General features: G+C 46.9%; 1 protein-coding gene across 3 annotated transcripts in view; it reads left to right on the top strand.

The window, feature by feature from the left end:
* Positions 1-1,061: 1,061 nt before the first annotated feature.
* The window catches only part of LOC139750229 (uncharacterized), a 32,822-nt gene continuing 12,248 nt past the window's right edge, over positions 1,062-21,635 (top strand). The window contains exons 1-4 of one of the 3 annotated variants that reach the window (XM_071664723.1): positions 1,062-1,212; positions 14,535-14,653; positions 18,050-18,880; positions 20,047-20,160. In XM_071664723.1, coding sequence (XP_071520824.1) covers positions 14,543-14,653; positions 18,050-18,880; positions 20,047-20,160 — 1,056 coding nt within the window. In that variant the 5' untranslated portion in view covers positions 1,062-1,212; positions 14,535-14,542. Of the gene's footprint in view, positions 1,763-14,534; positions 14,654-18,049; positions 18,881-20,046; positions 20,161-21,635 lie in introns of all 3 variants that reach the window. The other 2 variants (XM_071664724.1, XM_071664722.1) reach the window with 2 other exon arrangements.

The raw sequence follows: 21,635 nt of genomic DNA, 5'->3' as shown, positions 1-21,635 counted from the left end.
ATAAGATCGCTGACAGTAGGGACTATAAACAACAGAAGGATGCGGACAACAGGAGATTGTGGCCGACAGAAGGCTGGGGACAAGAGAACGTTGTGGACAACAGGAGGGTGTGCATGCCGGATGATGGAGACAGCAGAAAGATGGAGAAAACTGAAGGGCGGGTAACGTGGAATGGTACGAATAAAAGAAGGGTGTTGAGTGCGGTGGTGAGGTAAGACGGGTCATAACCGGGGTTGGAACACAGAGAGCGAGAGCAGTGCAGGGCATGGGTGGTACTGAGGGCAAGGCAGGGCATGGGTAGAGCATTCAGGGCAAGGCAGGGCGTGGGTGACACTGAGGGCAAGGGGCAAGGCAGGGCATGGGTGGCACTGAGGGCAAGGCAGGGCATGGGTGGTACTGAGGGTAAGGCAGGGCATGGGTAGAGCATTCAGGGCAAGGCAGGGCATGGGAGGCACTTAGGGCAAGGGGCAAGGCAGGGCGTGGGTGACACTGAGGGCAAGGCAGGGCATGGATGGCACTGAAGAGAGGCAGGGCATGAGTGGCACGGGGATGACAGTATGATTGAGAAGAGTACGACTGCCAGCAGCACGGAAGGGATAGCGTAGGGGCCCCAATGGTAAGGAAAAGGTATGACAGGAGAGGCATAAGCATGGAAGGGATAGGGAAGGAGAGGTAGTGAGGCAGGCAAGGATAGGCAAGGAGAGGCTAATGGAGTGGGAAGGTAGAGTGCATGTAGGAAAGGGGGAAGGGATAGGATAGAAGAGGCAGTGGGAGGACAGGGGAAGGGATAGAAGAGGAGAGGGAGTAGAAGAGGAGAAAGGTAGAGCAAAGGAGAGGGAGTAGGATGGAAAGGAATTGGGTAGGGGTGTCAGTGATGTGTGAAGGGATATGGCAGGAGTAGCAGTACATAGGAGTACATGTAAAGGACAGATGACAGGAGACCTGATGATGGTCCATGATGAGAAGGGTTAGGGCAAGGAGAGGCAGTGGGACGGGGCGGGGCAAGGCGCGGGAGGAGGAGGAGGCGGGGCAAGGGACAAGAGAGGAGGAGGAACCAGGGCAGCACCTCAGGGGACCCCGGCGGACCTCTCCACACTGTGGCGGCGAGGACCGTCCGGGGCACAGCTAGGGGTCCGCTCCCGACTCCCTCACCACCCGTCAGGGAGATCCTGCCATCAACTCTTTGTTTATATTACGTCCGACGACGCTCGTGTAAGACCCTCGAACCCACAGTCGACGAGGACCAGAAGGGAAAAAAAAAATATTCGTGTTTGTATTGATTTTGTTACTGAAATGTTCTGAATAATATAACGACAATGTAGAGATTATACGAAGTGATGCGATCATGTAATGTACAGTGCGAGTGATGTCGTTCAAGTCTGGAAATGTAATCTTGATATATGTGAAAGAAAAGGATCGAGTTACATAGAAGATTTGTGACTGGTCGAGGTTGTGGACTCAGATTGTGTGTTTATACATCCTTGCCCAGTGAGGAGATAAGAGCCCAGTTTTTCAAGTGATTATCCAGTGTTGCTCCTGCGGAGGTATTTATTACAACCACAATACTTGTGACTGTGTGTCAGTGTCAGCAACGTTGAGAAAGTGTCATGTTTTAAGATGAAGTTTATTTGGAAGATCTGGTGTTGCTGTTAAGTCCTTTTGTGTTGTTGAATTTATACATTTTGGCAAGCTTTATTTCGGTCATCGGAGGATACAGAATGTCACTCACATTTATAACAGATGGTAACTACAGTGAATCAAGGTAATGTTGTGTATTATGTTATGACGTGACTTCCACTTTGTGTGACGCTGATCCAAGAGACTCAAAACACCTGCAGGAGTGTGAAGGACTCGTTGGAACCTCCAGTTGTGACCACTGTTTTTATACTGCATTGATCGGTGTTGTTAAGGAAAAGATATATGTCCAAGGAAGGTGATCACAGCGTTCGGTGCTTAAGATAACTTGTCGGGTTATTAAGCAGTAAACATTTGCTACAATAGTTAAGAATACACAACGGTTATAATAATATGATGTAAGGTATACTGCTCACACACACACACACACACACACACACACACACACACACACACACACACACACACAGATAAAGACAGGCCGCATTCTCTCACATCCTTTCTCAAGCTCTTATATGCAATGTACTGAAACCACAGTCGCTTATCCACAACCAGGCCCCACAGACCTCTCCATTGTGTCCCCCGGCCGCTTCTCATTCCCTGGGTCAGTTCACTGATAGCACGTCGCCCCTTGTATACCACTCTGTCCCGTGAACACTTTCACACTCTTGCATGTTCAAGGCCCCGATCGCTCAGAATGTTTTTCACTTCATCCTTCCACCTCTAATTTGGTCTCCTCCTTTCCATTTCCTCTCTAATTTCGACACTCATATCCTCATTGTCAACCAATCCTCGCTCTTTCTCTTCAGATGCCCAATCATTTCAGTACACCCTCTCAAACTCTCTCACCTACATTCTTCTTATTACCACCCATCTCTTACCCTCATATTACTTGCTCGATCGAATCACCTCAAAGCACATATTGTCATCATACATTTCATTTCCAATACCTACCCCCTCCTCTCCACATTCTTACCAAAAGTCCATGCTTTACAACCATACAACTTCGTTAGGACTATTATAACTTAAAACATACCCATTTTCGACCTTCCAGATAAAGATCTCTCTTTCCACACATTCTTCAGTGCTCCCAGAACCTTCACCCCCTCTCCCACCCAGTGAATCACTTCCCCTTCCATGGATCCACTCGTTGCCATATCCCATTCTCAGGTATCTAAGAACTTCACTTCTTCCAGATTTTCTCTATTTGAACTCTCTCATCAGCTGATCTGTCCCTCTGCCTTACTTAACCCAATACCTTGCTATTATTCACGTTTGCTCTCTACTTCCTCCTTTCATACACTTCCCCAAACTCAGTCACCAGATTTTACAGTTGCTCTATTATTAACAAACAAACACTAATTCACATCGCAAGCCTCCCTCACCCCCGAAGAGTGCATACTCGCCCCTCTCTTCAAGATACGTGAATTTACCTCCCTCACCACCCCATATATAAACAAACTAAACGGACGTGGTGACAACACACACCCCTGCAGCAGACCAACCTTCACCTGGGAAATATTCACTCCCCTTCCTTCCCACTCGTGCACACGCCTAACACTCTTGTTAAAAACTTTTTACCGATTCTTGTAGCTTTCCTACAACACCTTATACTCTTAAGACCTTCCACAAGACATTTCTATCAACTCTATCATAAGCTTTCTCGAAACCCATAAATGCCACATACATATCCTTTTTTTATACCTAAGTATTTCTCACACACATTCTTTAAAGCAAACACTTAATCCACACAGCCTTTACCACTTTTGAAACTACAATGCTCCTCCCCAATCCGATGCTTTTTACATTGTACATGCCAGCACATGCTCAGTCACCACCCTCCCATACAGCTTACCAGGTAGTCTCAGCAACCAACCCCTGTAGTTTGAAAACTCGCCTTTTGTCCTCCTTGCTTTTATACATTAGCACTGTACATGCATTCCGCCAATTTTCAAGCACTCACCATGATCCATATATACATTGAAAATCCCAACTAACCAATCATCAATACAGTCACCCCCAATTGTTTCACAAATTCACCTGCAGTGCCACCACTCCAGCCACCTTGCCACCTTTCACCTTACGCAAGGCTTTCACCACCTCTTCTCTCTTCACCAAACAGCTTTCCGTGACTTTCTCAGTTCGCACACCACCCCGACCCAAACAAGCCACAACTGCCACCCTATCATTATATTGAACAGTCCTTCAAGATACTCATTCCATCTCCTCTTAACATCTTAACTACCTGTTACAACTTCCCCGTTTGTTCTCTTGTTTTTCTCACACTGCCAACCACCTTCCAAAGCATCTCATTCTCCCTTCAGTTCACTGATATTCGCTCACTCCATCTCTCATTTGTCCTCCTCCTCCTCAACCTCTGTACCTTCTTCTTAACCTCCTGCCGCTTTCTCTTGAATACCTTCCGATCATGTGCAACATGTAACGTCCATACATCACTCTCTATTCTCTCTCACTAGCAACTTGACTTTGTCATACCACCACCCACACCCTTCCTCACCTGCCGACCTCACACCTTCCGCATGCCTCACACTTTATTGCACATACCAGCACTGCTTTCCTAGATATCTCTTATTGCTTACCTTTGTGTCATTTACTCTAGCCTTTTGCCATTATACACTCAATCTCTCCTGGTACTTCTTCACACACGTCTCTTTTCCATGCTTCCTCACTATCACTACCATTTCTTACTCTTATCGTTCCCTCTTTTCAAAAAAAAGAAAAAAAAAGATTACCCACAAATCTTCATCCTTATCTACACCAGATTTTGGTCAACGCATTCCACCAGCTGCCCCTCTCAACTCATTCAGAAGTTCGTCTTTTACACACCTGTCAGTTAGTATGTAATCCAATGGTATATTTTTTTTTTTTTTTTTTTTTTTTTACTTTGTCGCTGTCTCCCGCGTTTGCGAGGTAGCGCAAGGAAACAGACGAAAGAAATGGCCCAACCCCCCCCCATACACATGTACATACGTCCACACACGCAAATATACATACCTACACAGCTTTCCATGGTTTACCCCAGACGCTTCACATGCCTTGATTCAATCCACTGACAGCACGTCAACCCCTGTATACCACATCGCTCCAATTCACTCTATTCCTTGCCCTCCTTTCACCCTCCTGCATGTTCAGGCCCCGATCACACAAAATCTTTTTCACTCCATCTTTCCACCTCCAATTTGGTCTCCCTCTTCTCCTCGTTCCCTCCACCTCCGACACATATATCCTCTTGGTCAATCTTTCCTCACTCATTCTCTCCATGTGCCCAAACCATTTCAAAACACCCTCTTCTGCTCTCTCAACCACGCTCTTTTTATTTCCACACATCTCTCTTACCCTTACGTTACTCACTCGCTCAAACCACCTCACACCACACATTGTCCTCAAACATCTCATTTCCAGCACATCCATCCTCCTGCGCACATCTCTATCCATAGCCCACGCCTCGCAACCATACAACATTGTTGGAACCACTATTCCTTCAAACATACCCATTTTTGCTTTCCGAGATAATGTTCTCGACTTCCACACATTTTTCAAGGCTCCCAAAATTTTCGCCCCCTCCCCCACCCTATGATCCACTTCCGCTTCCATGGTTCCATCCGCTGACAGATCCACTCCCAGATATCTAAAACACTTCACTTCCTCCAGTTTTTCTCCATTCAAACTCACCTCCCAATTGACTTGACCCTCACCCCTACTGTACCTAATAACCTTGCTCTTATTCACATTTACTCTTAACTTTCTTCTTCCACACACTTTACCAAACTCAGTCACCAGCTTCTGCAGTTTCTCACATGAATCAGCCACCAGCGCTGTATCATCAGCGAACAACAACTGACTCACTTCCCAAGCTCTCTCATCCCCAACAGACTTCATACTTGCCCCTCTTTCCAGGACTCTTGCATTTACCTCCCTAACAACCCCATCCATAAACAAATTAAACAACCATGGAGACATCACACACCCCTGCCGCAAACCTACATTCACTGAGAACCAATCACTTTCCTCTCTTCCTACACGTACACATGCCTTACATCCTCGATAAAATATATATATATATATATATATATATATATATATATATATATATATATATATATATATATATATATATATACATATATATATATATATTCAAATCTAAGGTCAGACTTTCTTCAGTCTACTTTTGTTGTTTTGCTTCGTAGTATATTATTATATAAAAGTTACACACACACACACACACACACACTTCGTCTCTCTCTCTCTCTCTCTCTCTCTCTCTCTCTCTCTCTCTCTCTCTACTTACTACTATGAACCGTACAGTTTAGCGTACATTGTCCACTGTTCGGTGTTCGAATGGTTCTCGATGTTTTGCAGTGCTCTCTTGTTTGCATCTTGAGAGATTGTTGACATCAGATATAACGCTAGAAATTCAAAAACACATTAAGCACACAGATATTGTTACGGGTTGCGTGCAGGAAATGTGTTTATTTATCTATCTGTTCTGTACGAGGAGGTAGTTCTGCAATCGTAAGGCCCCCCCCCATCCATTAAACATTTTCTACGATCATGCAACTTTTTAAACTTTTGTATGTTGTCTGCATATATTATTTCCTCAAATCAGTTTAATCCACCCATCCTCCTTTCTTATACTGTACAAGTACTTCTTTAGATCCTTTACAGAAAAGGTTTGGATCCTTTAAAGAAAAGGTTTGATATCATGTTAAGGCTTCTGGGTGCACCATCCCTATATCTTGTCCACTGTTTACATCATCAACCATTGTTAAATCTTACAGGTTGTGCTCAGGTCTCCCCTCACTCTTCCCTCTTCCTTAATTGTGGTACCATCTTTGTTGCCTTCGTCTGGACCCTCTCTATTAGCTCATTGGGCTTTTTTTTTTTCTTTTGGTTGCATTGACCAAACTTGAGAAGCATGCTCCACTTTTGGCCTCACGTTGCTGTATATTTCTTCATCCACGACCTTGAATGAATACTGAAATATACCAGCAAACAGTTAGTCTCCTTCGCTAGTCTTCTGAGGTAGGAACGATGTCCACTCCCAAGTCTTTGTCACACATACACAGATTCCTGCAGTTTATTTCCTGCCAGCTAATACTCACGTAGAGATTTTTATTCTCTGCGTGACCCATCCTCGTTGCTGTACGATGACCCGGGGTTGAATTACATCAGCTGTGTACGAGACAAGACTTTGGAGTGTGTGAAAGTCCTCTTGTAAGGTGATGCAATCTCGCTCGTTTTTCACCTCCCTCCCCGCATGACTTTTGACTTGTCTGCAGAAATGTTCAGGTGGGAGTCATCCCTTGCGGCAGATCATTCACACCGATCAAGAAGAGCAGTGGTCCCAAAGCAGCACCCTGCCACACTCCCACTGGTGACCTCAACCCACTTCCAGAAGACTCGTGTGACATGACCTCAATTAAGATAATTGAAGGGGTCTTCCCCTTGTCCCTGCCTGGTGATCCAGTTTCTTAATCAGCCTCCTCTCTGGTGTAGTGTCAGATGCTATCTGCCGCCAGGCCACGTACAGACAAGCTAACCAGCCTTTTGTTCAGCACTGAACTCTCTCATATGCAAATCTAAAAAGAAGTTCGTTACATGTGACCTTCTTCCCATGAAACTGTGTTGTCTCTCGTTTAGATAATTTCTCCTCTGCGGGAAGTCGTCCATTTGCTCTCTGATTGCCCTTTCTTAATATCGTACAGACGACACTCGATAGGGAGACCAGTCTGTAGTTCAGCACCTCCACCCGGGGTCCTTTCTCATACATAGGTACGAGGTGTGCTCGTCTCTACTCCTTTGACTCTTTGAACCGCATCTCAAGAGATTTCTCAAGTGTACGTAACGTACACACACATCTTCAGCACGGTTGGTGGAACTTCATCAGGACCATGTGCCATGTATGGGTCCAGACCTTTCAGAATTTTGTTAATGTCTTTTCTTGGTATCTCATTTGGTATCTAAGACCTCATCATCATTACATCTCATTGGTGTTGGAGAAATCTTCTAGGGTTCCCTTTTGCCCACAGCTTGGGCTAGGCCCAGGCTACTGGGTTGAGATATAGTGTCTTCTATTGTGAAAACGCTGTTGAAATTATCGTTCACTTCCTCACATTAGCCTCCACAATTCTTCGCTCTGAATCCCTTAGTCTTATCATCTGCTCGTTAACTGACAATTTACGCCTGATAAATTTCTGGAACAGTTATGGGTATATATTTTTTTTCCTTCCATGTCCACATCATTTTCAAATAATCTTTGTTCCTCCTTTCTCATCCTGCTCTGCTTGTTCTTTTTTCTCTTACAGTTTACAAATGCTGGCTGGAAAGAGTACTGCTTATGACATATTTTATTGGAACATTCATTCCTCCTTTTTTCTTAACTTTCCCTTTGTATTTAAGGCTGGAAGTGCCCAGGTTCCTACTGTTTCACTGTATATATGTCTCAAGATATTTCACAACAAAGCCCCGGTTCATGGCTGCCACAGCAAAATCAGATACGTTCTTCCTTATACGATTCTCTCATTCCATCTCTTATTTTTCTATTCACTATTAATCCATCCGTTTTTGGATGAATTACTTCACCTCACTTTCCTGTCAACCTCACCGCTTACTATAATATTTCCAATTTTGGTGCCACTCGCTTTTTCGCTGGATCTCGTACTGTTGAACTGTCCACCTGCCTTGTCTTTGTCTTCATGTAAAATCTCCCTTTAGCTCACGTACGCTGATCCCTAATGTTCTTCGTAATTTTGTTTTCTTAACCTTTCGTCAATCAGGTCGTAACCTTCCTCGAGTGTTCCATATCTTATCATCTTTTCCACCGCTTCACTTCATCTCCTGTGTACCTCTGTGTGTGTGTGTGTGTGTTGATCCTCAGCTCTGTGGCGCCTACATCGGTCATCATGCTGTGCGTCTAGTTGATCCTTTCCCTAAGAACTGGATCTTCTCCTCACTTCTCCCGCCCACCATCGCCAGGGAAATTTCTGAAACGTGTTATGGGCATTTCCTCTCGCTAAACATACTTTTGAAGGTGTAGAGAAGACCCACCTGAACTTCTTGCCTTTTCAGTGAATATGTTGTCTTTCCTGTGGGTATGTGTACTCGTAAGTGCTGACCACTTTAGTTGTCATGAAGTTGTGTTCGTTTCCATTGATTATATATTCTTTTAACCCCAAGTTCCTCTCTCGTTTATTCGACCTTTGATGGTCCTTCAACTAATTCCCGTATTTCTTTTTTTTTCTATTTTCTTATCTGATTCTGTTAACTTCTGATTTAGTTTATATATATATATATATATATATATATATATATATATATATATATATATATATATATATATATACGATTTCTAACATGAAATTTTGTACTGTGCATCATTCTTTATTTCTCCCTCTTGTGTCAGATGTAGGTCAAGCCACAAGAGTCGGGTCTTGACACTTTCCCTCGTTTGAATCCATTTCAGTTAAAATCAAATGAAAAACTGAGAAACTTTAGCCAACTTAGCTCACTGGTCCAGCTGGTCTGGCTGTCCTCTTGAGAGGATCTCCGTTTTCTTGGCTTATCCTCCTCCCCCCAGTAAACATAACACGAGGATAAATACACATTGTAATGATTCAATCAACACCAAACGAACGCCAGTCCGTTCCCCTAACCCCAGTCTTAAAAACCTCACTCCACCAGACATATTATCTCTCAGAAACGCCACTCTGATACGCACGCGTCACGATTCTGTATGAATGTATTTTAGACATGACCCATCCAGTCGTACATTACCAGATCATAAGATCCCTCACACTCAAGAAGCAGGTCACGTGCTCCTCAAGTTGTCCTGGCCTCACCCTACCAACCCACAGTGTTACTACACTTCGTGACCTGCACTCATGACCGGTCGTATCGGTAGGTCATGAAGTGTAGTGATACTGTGTATGTCTGTGTGTGTATGTGTGTGTGTGTGTGTGTGTGTGTGTGTGTGTGTGTGTGAGTGTGTCTGTGTGTGTGTGTGTGTGTGTGTGTGTGCAGAGAGAGAGAGAGAGACTGCAGGGCGGCGATTAAACGGTAAGTGCTCCGTGTCTTCGTTGTGTGGCAGTGGCCTCGTTGGGCATGAGGGGCCTTGGGTTATGTCGAAACAGTGTTTGTGGTGTTGCAGAAGTGGGTGAAGTCTAGAACCTAGACGGGATTGCGTGACTCGCTATGTCTGGGGAGGGTTGTTTCTGACAGGCGTACGTCTGGTGTGTATTGATGGCTGAGAGTTTGGTGAACGTATACAGAGCGTGAGACTGAGCAGCACTGTTGCTTCAGGAGTGGTAAGGAATGTTTAGATCAGGGGTTTGTTTTGGAAGGATTTGCATGAGGAAATACTTAGAGTAAAAGTGGGATTCGTGTGCTGGATTTGTGGATTTGGAGAAAGCGTATGAGAGGGTTGACAGAGATGCCTTGTGGAAGGTACTACGAATGTAAGTGCGTGGGACGAATGGCACAGGAAGCAGCGGCGAGCTCTATCACGAGGGTGTGACGTTACGTGCAAGTAGGAGGGAAAGAAAGTGTTGTTTTAGGTGAAGCTGTGTCCTTGTCAAGGTTGTGTGATGGTCACAGTTGCCGTTTGATCTGTTTATGGATGGGACGGTGAGAGAACTAAATGCGAGGGTCATGTAGATGGTGGTGGACCTACAGTATGCTGGGGACGGGGGGGGAGGGGGGGCTGAAAGGTGAGTCAGTTGCTGTTAGCAGATGACGCGGCTCTGGTGACAGACTCGAATAAGAAATCTGCAAAGCTAGTTGTATGAATTTGAGAGACTTTGTGAAAGGAGGAAGCTGAATGTTAATGTGAATAAAAGTAAGGTCATATGGCTCGACACGAAGGTGAGACAGGTTGATTTAAGTGTGAGTTTGAACAAAGAAAACGTAGAAGTTGTGTATTTTAGGTACTTTGGAATGGGCAGGGCAACGGATGGAACTGTAGGAGCGGAAGTGAATCATAGGGTGAGCGAGGGTGCAAAGATCCCAGGTGCACTGAAGAGTTTGAGAAAAGAGAGGTCACTGTCTGTGTGGGCAAAGATGGGTACGTGTGTAGAGTGTGTGTATAGTAGGCAGAGCGACGATGGATGAGTGCAAGCAAGTCGTAGACAAAATATGCAGAAGAATGGAAGATGGTGGATGTGTTGGAAATAAGATTCTCGAGAGGTGTAGTAGTAAGCACACACACACACACACACACACACACACACACACACACACATACATATATATTATCCAAAGCGAGATTTTACATGAGAAAAACTCTGAAATACAATTACCACAAATTACAGTCTTAACTTTACCACCCAAGCAACTGAGAAGAACACCTCTGACCCGATGGCTCCCTCCTGACGTGAAGCCAGTGACCTATGACCTGTCGCATACCCACTTCGGGAGGAAGGCAAGGGTGTAGCAGGATGGACGGTAAGGGAGGGAGTGGTGGGAAGGTGGTGAGGGGAGAATACGGTGGAAGTGGTCGAGAGGAGAATTAGACCAGTGTCATAACAACCTACTAAGTAGATGAAATCCAGCGCTTGGCTTGAATTAATAGGTCTGCTGACACACACACACACACACACACACACACAGAGAGAGAGAGAGAGAGGGTGGACGGGGAGAGTAGGCTGACACAGAGCCCGTCTCTTTGTCATAAGAGGAGGCCCCACGGCCACCACCGGGATGTTGACAGCTGACATACCGTTGGCGCCGAGGTTAATGGTGTTGGGTCGACGTAAGAGCCTCCCAGGTACCTGGTGTTTTGTGCGAGACGAGACGGTGAAGGAAGAGTAGGAAGGAATAGAGAGAGAGAGAGGGAGAGAGACAAGTGCTAGGCTGTTCAAAGAGAGAGAGAGAGAGAGAGAGAGAGAGAGAGAGAGAGAGAGAGAGAGAGAGAGAGAGAGAGAGAGAATATATATATATATAGTGTGTGTGTGTATGTGTGTGTGTGTGTGTGTGTGTGTGTGTGTGTGTGTGTGTGTTACCGGACTCCATCTACGTGTAGTTATATGACGGGTGAAAAGTCACCCTCGGTGATGTTTTTACATGATAAATAGACGAAAAGGATTACTGTCTCATTTATGAACTTCTAAGCCGAAAAGAGTCCAACATCTCCCTACTGCTGACTGGAGCGCAGCCTTGAATTTGCGAGAGCCCCTGTAATGGGATCTTGGGATTGTACACCTATAAGAGAAATGAAATTCTAGCTGGGAGGTACCACTGCCTTAGCATTGGGATGGTTAACAAAATAAAAATGGCAGTGCGAGCCAGTAGTGCAGTAGCCACTACCTTCCTCGCCTTGACCCAGTTGTACTGTCCTTTCTTTCTGCCAAAATTTTGTACATTTAGGTTGTTACAACTCAGTCCGCACAGACACACATTCTCTGCACATATCAGATACAACTTTTGACGATACATAACTCGTGGGAACTTTTATTCTGCTCCACAAATTTACCAAAAGGTTTCTCTCAGGTCAAGGAGCGCTGGATGGTTTCCAGGGGGCTCGTTTGTCCGTTGCCAAACGACTGGATCCCCTCCTCCTCACCCAGCATTACTCCTACACCCTCCCCCTCTTCTTTACCTGTCCCTATAACATTTGCGTTCACTGATCCAGGCTGCCTTCTGCTGAACACAGTTTCTCTGCTTCCTCACGTTAACCTGTGTTTAAGGGTGAAACAACATAAGAATAGTGTTAGGTTTGGTTAAGAAGAATCCAATGCACTATTTGTCCACCTCAAAGACTTTGGTCATTGAACTGGATGGAGCAGTGTTAAGTAACTCTGTAATGGATAGATTGTTGAATCGTCTCTTATCGAACACAGCAAAGATATTGATATGAATCAAACTGTCGGGTTTATATCCGTTAGATAACTTTGCGAGAGATAGAAAATATGTTTTCCAGAATAAGTGTTAACCTGAGTTTGTCACTTGAGAGAGGTGAGGTCGTCGAGGGCGACCTGTGCCCTAATCCCTTCACCTGTGTCTTAATTCACTTGCCGGCCCTGTCTAGTGGCGGCTGGTGTATTGTATTGTGGTTCTTTCTCTGTGTACTCCTGAAAATGTAATTATACGAAAGCGCTGGACACCTCATATTTTCCATGACTTTCAGGTTTTACCTGTATTTTATGTGCCCTTGCTGCTTGTGTAGCTTTTGCATATATATATATATATATATATATATATATATATATATATATATATATATGTATGTATGTATGTATGTATGTATGTATGTATGTATGTATGTATGTATGTATGTGTGTATGTGTGTGTGTGTGTGTGTGTGTGTGTGTGTGTGTGTGTGTGTGTGTGCGCGTGTGTGTGTGTGTGTGTTTATTATACCTTTGAACACCTTATCCTTGTCGTAAGGTTTATCATCTTACTCCAGCATCCTTCCAGATGTCTGGACGTTATATAACGAACTGAAACTCTTATTAGTGCAGAAGCTTCTATGAAAAATTTTCTTGCGTTTCCACATAAAGATTTCACTATTTACCCTAAAAGTCTTTGAGTTTAAGAAATCGAAAATTAAGCTTACCACTTTTTTTTTTTTTTAACCACTTGTAAACGACAGTACGACCTTTTGAGGATGACGATACTACCCTTGAGCACGTCATTACGACCCCTTAAGTAACCAGGTCATCATGTGTAACAAGGGTCATGGTTATCGTCATGCTCAGTTATGGCAGCGTCATCATGCCCTGAGGGCAAATGGACCACCCATCTCTTCGTGACAAGATTTCTCGTCTTCAGTGACCAGTAAGGAGGTATGTCTGGCGGACGTGTGTCGGGTATTTTGACTACAGCTGAAGGACTCGTGTATGTTTTCTCTCAATGGTTCATTGATTCAAGAAGTCAGTGTATTCACCCCAACCCCTGCCCGTCAGTCAGGGAGTCATTGCATCCTTTGCCAGTCAGTCAAAGAGTGACTGTGGCTCTTGCTAATCAGTTAGGGAGGCATTGCATCGCTTGTCAGTTCAGTCAATCGTGGAGTGACTGTAATCCTTAGCAGTTAGTTAAGGAACCATTGCATCGTCTGCCAGTCAGTCATGGAGTGACTGTAATCCTTAGCCAAGTTGCCTCAAGTGCCAGTCGGTGAAGAAATGACTATGGCCTCTTTCAGTCTGTCAAGGGATAACTGTAAGTCTTACCCAGTTCGTTGGCGTACGCAACCCCCCAGCCAGTCTGTCTCCACTTGTGGAATCATAATGAGGCTTAGAGAGCTATGAGAGCTACGGACAGTGTCTGGTAACGTCTCATCAGAGAGGTACAGACCCACGTTCATCCTCCAGCCGCCTGGGATGTGAGGAGGGAGCGTCGGTCAGGCAAAGGCCCGTGCCTAGCAGGGACCTGGCTCAGTTACCAGCAACACTAACTCGAAGCGAAGGAGGTTCTGATGTGACACAGCAAGCAGTTCCGTGCCAGCCGTGGTGACGACGACGACAAGGGCAGAGCGAGCACGGATTTACGGACGCGCATTTTTGCTGCAGGTTTTCCGATTGTCCTGGGGCCAACCTTACCCATGGCATTGATTCGTCCACTGCAGCCACACTGAAGATCCTCGTTGGACTCTTGTGTGGCAGCGTAAGAGAGAGAGAGAGGGGGAGGGTCAAGTCTTCAACCTCCGGTGGGTGGCGGGAACACGACCCCGTCTGTCATTATGGGATCAGCACGTGTTATCCAATAGTTAACGCTGCTTGTAAAAGGTCTCGAACCCGTGACCCCGGGACCGTCCGGATCATATTCGTACCGCGGAGTAACCCTTGGGACCGACCTACTTTCCCCCCCTGCCTGCATTTGCCATTTGAGTTTGACTGTGATTTATTTTTTTCGTATGTTTTCTTCACATTTTCTCTTCTTCCCAGTGAGAACCATGTGGCTACAGATGCACTTGTGGGCGTGGGCGGTGGCCAGCGTGTGTGGCGCGGACCTGGTTGGCGTCTTGAGGCGCCCAGGGGGAGGACAGTGGCAGGACCCGGACACGGTGAGTGAACTTACTATATCTTGATTGATGTGGGTGAAGAAAGACAGTGTCGCCCGACGGCGGCAGGTGTGGGAGGGAGGTGTTGGCAAGGTCTCACGAGTGTGGTGGCTGATGGCAATGTGGGTAGCGACTCCAGGCCCACACTGCAACCCACCACTTATAGATATAGACACTGTAGTGTGTGTGTGTGTGTGGCAGATGGAGTAAGAGCCCGGATAACCTGGTTATTAAGATCTGGCACCAGATATAGATATTGATACCTAGATAATCTATCCTACTAAGACATTTAGTTGTTGAGACGTGACGTCAGATCCTACGAGGTTCTGTATCCTCCAGCAGGAGGCATCGGAGGGGCGGCGAGACACCTGCTGCGGCAGGAGCAATCCCCACGACCTGCGTGCGACACACACACACACACTCAAAGCGGGATCTCCCCAGGCGGGAGGCGGACAGTGTTGCGTTAGGGGCCGAGTCCTCACACAGACTGGCCGAGAGGACCTTAGGGTGGGTAGACATCCTTACTGGAGACCCTCCAAGTACGGCAGGACCCCCCGGGTCAGAAGGGGTTATTTCAGGACACATGTTACCCCCAGGTCACACCAGGACTCATACCAGTTCCCCAAGTCTGAGGTTAGTTGTGCTGATGTGGTGGTAAGGTGGGTCTGACTCTCTTGGTCGCTAGACAATAGTTTTGCCTCACCATACACCGTGTAGGAGGATAACGATAACAGGTCATAGTCTTTGGGTTTCTATAGAGGAAATACCCAATCAACCTGCCTCAAGGGACTTCCACATACTCGGTGACACCCCTAGGTTCCAAGTATAACTTCTAAGCTCGTGAGTTGAGAGGTGATAAACTCGTAGGGAAAGCTAGAGAGAACCCCAGGTTACCAAAAAGTATAACTTGCGATAATAGTCACTGAAGAATGTAGTTACGCCAGAGGTTTCAGACGAGATAATGACCAAAGAATGTAATGACTCAGGAGGTTTCAGACGTGATAATTACTGAAGAATGTAATGACTCAGGAGGTTTCAGACGAGATAATGACTGAAGATTGTAATGACTCAGGAGGTTTCAGACGTGATAATTACTGAAGAATGTAATGACTCAGGAGGTTTCAGATGTGATAATTGATAAAGAGTGTCATGACCCAAGAGGTTACAGACGAGACAGTCCACCCTCACAGCTGCGGTGAAGACGGGCGAGTATTCCATCCTGTGTGTTTCCTCTGACGCTGGATGATGACCGCCCCAGATTTGACCCTCACATCAGGAAGGTGAGGATGGTCTTCGCTCTGTCAGACCACAGGTGGTTCAGCCCGTGAGCCACGGCTTCGAACCTCACTTCCACATCAGGAAGGTGATGATGGTCTTCGCTCTGTCAGACCACAGGTGGTTCAGCCCCTGTGAGCCACAGCGTCGAACCTCACTTCCACTGGCCAGCCACTGTTTAACAGAATCTTTAATGTTGATGGATGAGTTGTTAATCCCAGTGTGATGTTCAACTCAGGCTTTCGTTTGTGAGGTTCCTCGCTCGTATGTTCTTCTGGTGTCACACGTTATTTCCAGTCGTCTGCCGCAAGAATGGCTTTCGAAATATGTTCGCGTAACATATTTTCTTCCTCTCGTAATGGCAAATTGTCACGAACATTTGTCTCGTGCATCATTAATGACATTGAACAACCATTGAACAGTTGGAAATTAAAGACTCCATAAAATCATTGTTGATTACATGAAAGAAAGTTTCCAGGCAATGCATGACACGTTATGTCATTCGCGCATGAACCTCCCTCCAGTCATGAGTGGTTTCCACACTTCCCTATATATGTCTGAACTCCTGTGGCCTGGACCTTGACTCCACACATGTGGATCCTCCTGTAACCCCTCACTGGTCTCCCTCCTGAAATTCAGTGTTACCACGGGCATCGCGACGCTTGTTATTTTCACTCCAGTGCGAGAGGATTTTCGGAAGTATTTCGTTGGAAACGAATGGATGTTACGAACGAAGGCTCCAAAGCCATTTTGGCGTGACGTGTCACCCTTGTTACATAAACTGTAACGCCATAACGTATTCTGTGGCTTTTGTATCATTTTTTCCCCCAATCTGAAATCTCTTTTTTTTGCTTTGAATCGTCAAAGAAGAAGAGGAAGAAGTAGAAGAAGAGGAAGAAAGAAGAAGAAGAGGAAGAAGAAGAAGAAGAAGAAAGAAGAAGAAGAAGAAGAAGAAGAAGAGGAAGAAGAAGAAGAAGGAGAGGAAGAAAGAAGAAGAAGAAGAAGAAGAAGAAGAAGAAGAGGAGGAAGAAGAAGTGGAAGAAGAAGAGGAAGAAGAAGAAAAGGAAGAGTCGTGATGCACCAGGCTGTTTGTGGGTGCACTTCGTACGAGTGATTCAGACTCTACTGCCGGACTTCCTCTTGCGATAGCTCAAGTGGTGTGGTGTTTAGGTGGCGGTGGTGTGGTGGGGGAAAGTCCTCACCACCACGATCATCCTCGTCCTCACCACCACGATCATCCTCGTCCTCACCACCACGATCATCCTCGTCCTCACCACCACGATCATCCTCGTCCTCACCACCACGATCATCCTCGTCCTCACCACCACGATCATCCTCGTCCTCACCACCACGATCATCCTCGTCCTCACCACCACGATCATCCTCGTCCTCACCACCACGATCATCCTCGTCCTCACCACCACGATCATCCTCGTCCTCACCACCACGATCATCCTCGCCCTCACCACCACGATCATCCTCTCCCTCACCACCACGATCATCCTCTCCCTCACCACCACCACCACGATCATCCTCGTCCCTCACCACCACCACCACGATCATCCTCGTCCTCACCACCACGATCATCCTCTCCCTCACCACCACGATCATCCTCGCCCTCACCACCACCACCACGATCATCCTCTCCCTCACCACCACCACCACGATCATCCTCTCCCTCACCACCACCACCACGATCATCCTCGCCCTCACCACCACCACCACGATCATCCTCTCCCTCACCACCACCACCACGATCATCCTCGTCCCTCACCACCACGATCATCCTCGTCCCTCACCACCACTAGTGACTGCCAGACTCTGTGATGGAAGAATTCTCTCATAATTGTTCAGTTTTCAGCTTGATGTACAGTGTGGTGCCATCGATCACAATAAGCCATACCTCCGTACCAATATTGCTGTTCAGAATCTTCTTGATATTCTGTGAGTCTCACTGTTTCATCAAGACATTAGCTTTTGGCACAGATGTAAAAAAAAATGATCTTTGTATGACCTGTAGGTGAACCCTGTGAGAACTGTTCATTTGTAAACTTAGTACAGAGTGTCCAAGTTATGATTTCGTCTTGACAAAATTATCTATTTTTTTTCCTTTCACTCTTGCAGCCTAGCATAGCCGTGCTGGCACCAGCTCACCGGAGGTTGATGGAAGAGAAACGTCACCGATTCCGAACGGAGGCGAGACATCGACTCACAACAGCGTCAGACAGGCGAGCATCTGCGTCCTCCAGAGACCAACACCAACACGCATGGAAGGACAGGAGGGCAAACTTGGCTGAGTATCGCACCGCCGATGAGACGAAGACTCACGGCAGAACTCAGTCTAGAAGTCAGGGACATCGCCCTTACTCTCCCAGCGTTGATGGTCATAACAACCGATACACTGTTGGGTCAATAGGAACCAAGAGCTACATGCACCGCCTCCAACCCGAAGCCTTGGGGGTCACAGGAAGCTATGCCAGAGTGGAACGGGTCGACGGACAGGGATCTGGACAACCTCGCCTCAGGTACTACTTCAGGATCGAGTCGGACGACTTCCCGGCGGCGACCAGGCAGTCATCACAAGACCACCATCAGGAAGACCAGCGTTACGGCGAGGACAACTCAGTCGTGCCCAGGAGCTCTCCCGGAGACCCGTCACCTCCCCGGACCAAGAGTGTCAACACCAGGACGAGTTTCCATGACGGCCACAGACGGAGGGAGATTCACGACGACACGACACAGTCCGGCTCGTCGACGTGGTCTTCCCCTTCCACATCCCCTGCACGACGCCACGGTGACTCCGTAGGCTACGAAGACCACCTTCATGGCTCTCACGAGACGACCCGGGCGTCCGCTCTGCTGCTGCCGGAGGACGCTGGAGAGAGGACGACGACACACACGGCCGTATCCCAAGACCTTTATAATGCAAGATATCACACACCCGACGATGACAGGGTAAGTGTCTATGCATCGTAGTGTGTGTGACGGTGTGAGGATGACCGACGTGGCTCTTGCCATATTGGAGAGAGAGAGTTTAGCTTTGTGGATCCGTTGGTGCTATGTAGGTCTTACCCAACCTCGTCAAGTTATTCGCCCACTAGTTTAGAAGTCTTATCGTTTGCCAGACGACTCGTAAGAATGAAATGTAAAATAAATTGTGAAGTATTTCTAACATGGAATTGTGTGATTCTCCGAAATTATCTTAATTCTGTAAATCATTTTAGATGAGGTAAAGATCACGCACATCACACCGTGTCTGGTTCAGCTAAACTGTTTGATGTATAAGATGTTAAAAACACATTTGTTCCTCACTCAATCTTCTTGATATCGCATTATCCTCTTTTTTTTTGTAACGCGCTCTTTGTTTTCTATGAAGTCAGCATTAAACATGAACTCCGTCATGCGCTACCCCGGGGGCACCAGCAGGATAGCGTCTGTTATTAGATCAATGTCTACGCGGGAAATTTATTTGCACAGTGGCGTCATCGCGCGGCGCGGGAAGTTTGTTTACTGTGATGTCGTCTTGGCGAGCGGGTTCTTTGCTGGGCGTCTTGTGCCACACACCACACACCACCACACACCACCTACGTATAAGATCGCTTCCCCACCACGAATATTTTTTTTTCTACACGTCTATCCGATCCACCGAGACACACCTGCAACAATATGACCCCTCAAGAAATGCCCAGTATTAGGGGTCAAGTCTATATCACCACACCAGCTGACGTGGGACGGATGTAAGAAGAGATCAGATATGACCTCTTGCGAGATAAATGCCAACTGCTAAGGTTACCGAGACGTCACTGCGATTTCCTGAAGTGTTAACTGAAGACGTTACGACAGAGTGAGTGACGCAGTAAGGTTAAGACCACTGCACCTGGTCAATACGCTGTTGTCATTTACAATAGACGTAGAACTAGTATTTCCAATCCTTATATTACCTTTCTTATTCTTCTTTTTTTTCTTTAGGACTGAAGGGGGATCCTTCCCTCACGATAGGTCATCTGAAAAAGGACCATATATGTCTTTTCTATTCGGTTGTCATTGTCGTATATGCATGTATGTTCCTGGTCATGGCGGTGTGTGGGAGGGGGCGTACTAATGCTGGGTGTTGTGAGCAGGAGTCGTGGGTGGACCTGCCCGAGCGGTGCTGTGGCAGCAAGGTGCCGCTGGACGTCGACAACGCCATCTCCACGGGCGGCCTGAGCCGGGTGGCCTCAGCCGGCTCGGTCAAGGTGGGTGCCAGGCAGAGCTGGAGCTGTGTGAGAGAGGGAAGGTGTGTTTCATGTCTCTACCATAGATGGTTGGGATATAGGTAAGTGTCTGTCATGGTCACCGTTGGGGGAGGTGCGTTACAGTGTGGAGTGACAGGACACACACTGTCACGTATGTCATGGACTCATGACCGGAGTGACAGGACGCTGTGACGAGTGTCATGGGACCATGTCTTAGGTGACGTGACACCGTTACGTGTGTCATGGGACCATGACTGGGGTGCCAGGACACTGTGACGTGTGACAAGGGTTTACAATGAGTTTACGACTGTTACAAGTGACTTGGGTTAAGAGTGGCATCATGTTTCTCTCGTAGTAAAGTGCCAGGATTATGAGGGTTGTTACGACTGTTGAATGTGAAGTGTTTACTGAGGTGAGTGTCAAGAGTCCCGTCATGGTTGGTGGTGTAACTCAGCCAAGGAGAGAACCGGTTCTCTGTCACAGTGGGAGCCAGACTGCCTCATAGTGGGAGCCAGACTGTCTCATAGTGTGAGCCAGACTGTCTCATAGTGTGAGCCAGACTGTCTCATTGTGGGAGCCAGACTGTCTCATTGTGGGAGCCAGACTGTCTCATTGTGGGAGCCAAACTGTCTCATAGTGTGAGCCAGACTGTCTCATAGTGGGAGCCAGACTGTCTCATAGTGGGAGCCAGACTGCCTCATAGTGGGAGCCAGACTGTCTCACAGTGGGAGCCAGACCGTCTCACAGTGGTAGCCAGTCTGTCTCATAGTGGGAGCCAGACTGTCTCATCGTGGGAGCCAGACTGTCTCATAGTGGGAGCCAGACTGTCTCATAGTGGAAGCCAGGCTGTCTCACAGTGGGAGCCAGACTGTCTCATAGTGGGAGCCAGACTGTCTCATAGTGGGAGCCAGACTGTCTCATAGTGGGAGCCAGACTGTCTCATAGTGGGAGCCAGACTGTCTCATAGTGGAAGCCAGGCTGTCTCACAGTGGGAGCCAGACTGTCTCATAGTGGGAGCCAGACTGTCTCATAGTGGGAGCCAGACTGTCTCATTGTGGGAGCCAGACTGTCTCACAGTGGGAGCCAGACCGTCTCACAGTGGTAGCCAGTCTGTCTCATAGTGGGAGCCAGACTGTCTCATCGTGGGAGCCAGACTGTCTCATAGTAGGTGTCAGACTCTGTCAACACAGGTGCCAGACCCTATCACAGTGGGTGTCAGATTGTTACAGTGGGTGCCAGACCATTATATCACAACAGGTGATGGACTGTATCATTATAACTGCCAAACTCTTGTCATAGTGGGTGTGTGCCATACTCAGTCACAACAGTTACCAGACGCTGTCATAGTGGAGGTTATACTCTTACCCCAATTGGGGGTTCGACCCTAATACTGGGTATCATACTCTGTCATGGAGTGGGCCAGCAGGATGTCTGCACTCGGCTCGGCCAAGGCAAGGTAGGTGGGTGACTGCCTG

Source organism: Panulirus ornatus, chromosome 9 (genome assembly GCF_036320965.1).
Source record: "Panulirus ornatus isolate Po-2019 chromosome 9, ASM3632096v1, whole genome shotgun sequence".
NCBI lineage: Eukaryota > Metazoa > Arthropoda > Malacostraca > Decapoda > Palinuridae > Panulirus > Panulirus ornatus.
Note: the sequence above shows the minus strand (reverse complement) of the source record. Positions and strands in the feature narration are given on the sequence as shown.